Genomic DNA, 1,694 nt, shown 5'->3' with positions numbered 1-1,694 from the left:
CAAAAAGCCCCCCCAAATAAACAAACAAAAGAAACCAACAACAGCAGCAACAAAAAACAACAACACAAAACAAAAAACAAACAAAAACAATCCAAACTTTAGGATTAAAAAAAAAAAAAAACAAGAACAAAATGTAGAGAATGCGATTTTATTTGGTTGATTTAAACAAGACAGAAGCCAAAAAGGTATTTAGAACGTTTCTAAAGAATATCTTGCAAATGTGAATCTTTTAAGAACATGTCAATGGAATATCTCTCACTCTTTGATTGCTTAGTGCGTGCGTGGTGAACTGAAGTTTGTGCTTTTTAGAAGGAGATGGGCTTTATATATTCGTGGAAAAATAATATTTCGTGCACTGGAAACATCTAGTGTTCTTTCTTTTCTGATCAAGCATGCACATAATTATTACATTATGACCTGATGATTCGTGAACTATGACCTTCTGTCAGAGAGGGCAGTACAACATGGCGGCCATTGTTTTTTTTTTCTCCCAACATCTGTTATTACCGGAAATTGATATGCCTGCCACCACAGTTATAAATGCCTACCACCGCAGTGGTAAATGCCTACCACCACAATTCTTATAGATGCCCGCCTACAAGATTTCAGTGAAGTTGTCTATTCGTCTTTCTAAAGTATCTCCGTTCATTGTGACTGCACCAAGCGTTGTGCTATTAGCAAATCAGATAGACCACCCAAAATCTGCCAAGAGGATTCAAATTTACAAGCCTTTTCCTCTTCCTTCCTTCTGTTCCTCCTTCACTCTGTTTCTAACCCCTTTCCCCTCTCCCATATTCCTCTATTCCCTCCTTCGCCTCCTCCTTCCTTTTGCTCATATCTCCTTCTCCCCTAGCTCATTTTCCTCCACTTTCCCGTTTTTTTTCTGTTTCATCCTCCTCCTCCACTCTCATCTTCCTTCCGTTCATCCCCCCATCTTTCTAAACCCCTCCTCCTCCTTCCTTCTCTTCCATCCCCTCCGCTTCCTTCTGTTCCACGTCCTTCTCCCTCATCTCTTCTACCCTCTTTTTTAATTCTCTTCCTTCCTCATCTTCCCACACAACTCCTCCTTCCTTCTACTCCACCCCTCCTCCTCCTCCTCCTCCTCCTCCTCCTCCTCCTTTATTCTCGTCTACTCTTATCTCCCTTCTCTTCGTCTCCCTCCCCCAATTTTTCCTAAACTCTATTATCACCACTCACCCTTCATTCTATACCACCCTTCCTCTATCACTCTCCTCCTACCTCTCCTCCTCGCCTCCCTCTCCCACTCCTCCTCCTCCATCACTCCTCCTCCAACACTCCTCCTCCTCCTCCCTCACTCCACCCCCTCCTCCTCCGTCCACGCACTACTTCCCACAAGTGTTGAACACAGAGTTGCAGTAAGGAAACCTCTCGCAGCAGTCTCTGTTCGTTCTGCACGGATGTCCGTACCAGCAGTCGTAGCAGACGTGGGCCTGAGGGTTGCACTTGGAGTGTCGTCTGCAGCAATCCCCGTCACTTCTGCACTTTTTGCGAAGGCAGTTGGTGTTAGGAAGGCTCTCCCATGGCATGCGGTACCTGGGCAGGAGAAACAGAGAGAGAGAGAGAGAGACAGTGGGAGATGGGAACACGTAGTTTTATAAACTATACATAGATGAATAAATTAATTAGATGAACACGAATGGGAGTAATAATAATAATAATAATAATAAAGATAA

General features: G+C 43.9%; 1 protein-coding gene across 1 annotated transcript; it reads right to left on the bottom strand.

Annotated features, from left to right (window-relative positions):
- Positions 1–131: 131 nt before the first annotated feature.
- On the bottom strand, positions 132–1,557 carry LOC106012205 (the record flags this gene model as incomplete). The annotated part of the gene is given in 1 exon segment (XM_013084399.2): positions 132–1,557. A coding segment is annotated over 1 exon segment (214 nt), but the record flags the coding sequence as incomplete, so codon positions are not given.
- Positions 1,558–1,694: the final 137 nt, after the last annotated feature.

This window comes from Aplysia californica, unplaced genomic scaffold, assembly GCF_000002075.1.
Source record: "Aplysia californica isolate F4 #8 unplaced genomic scaffold, AplCal3.0 scaffold00290, whole genome shotgun sequence".
NCBI lineage: Eukaryota > Metazoa > Mollusca > Gastropoda > Aplysiida > Aplysiidae > Aplysia > Aplysia californica.
The sequence above is the reverse complement of the archived record's forward strand: the minus strand, read 5'-3'. Positions and strand labels throughout refer to the sequence as shown.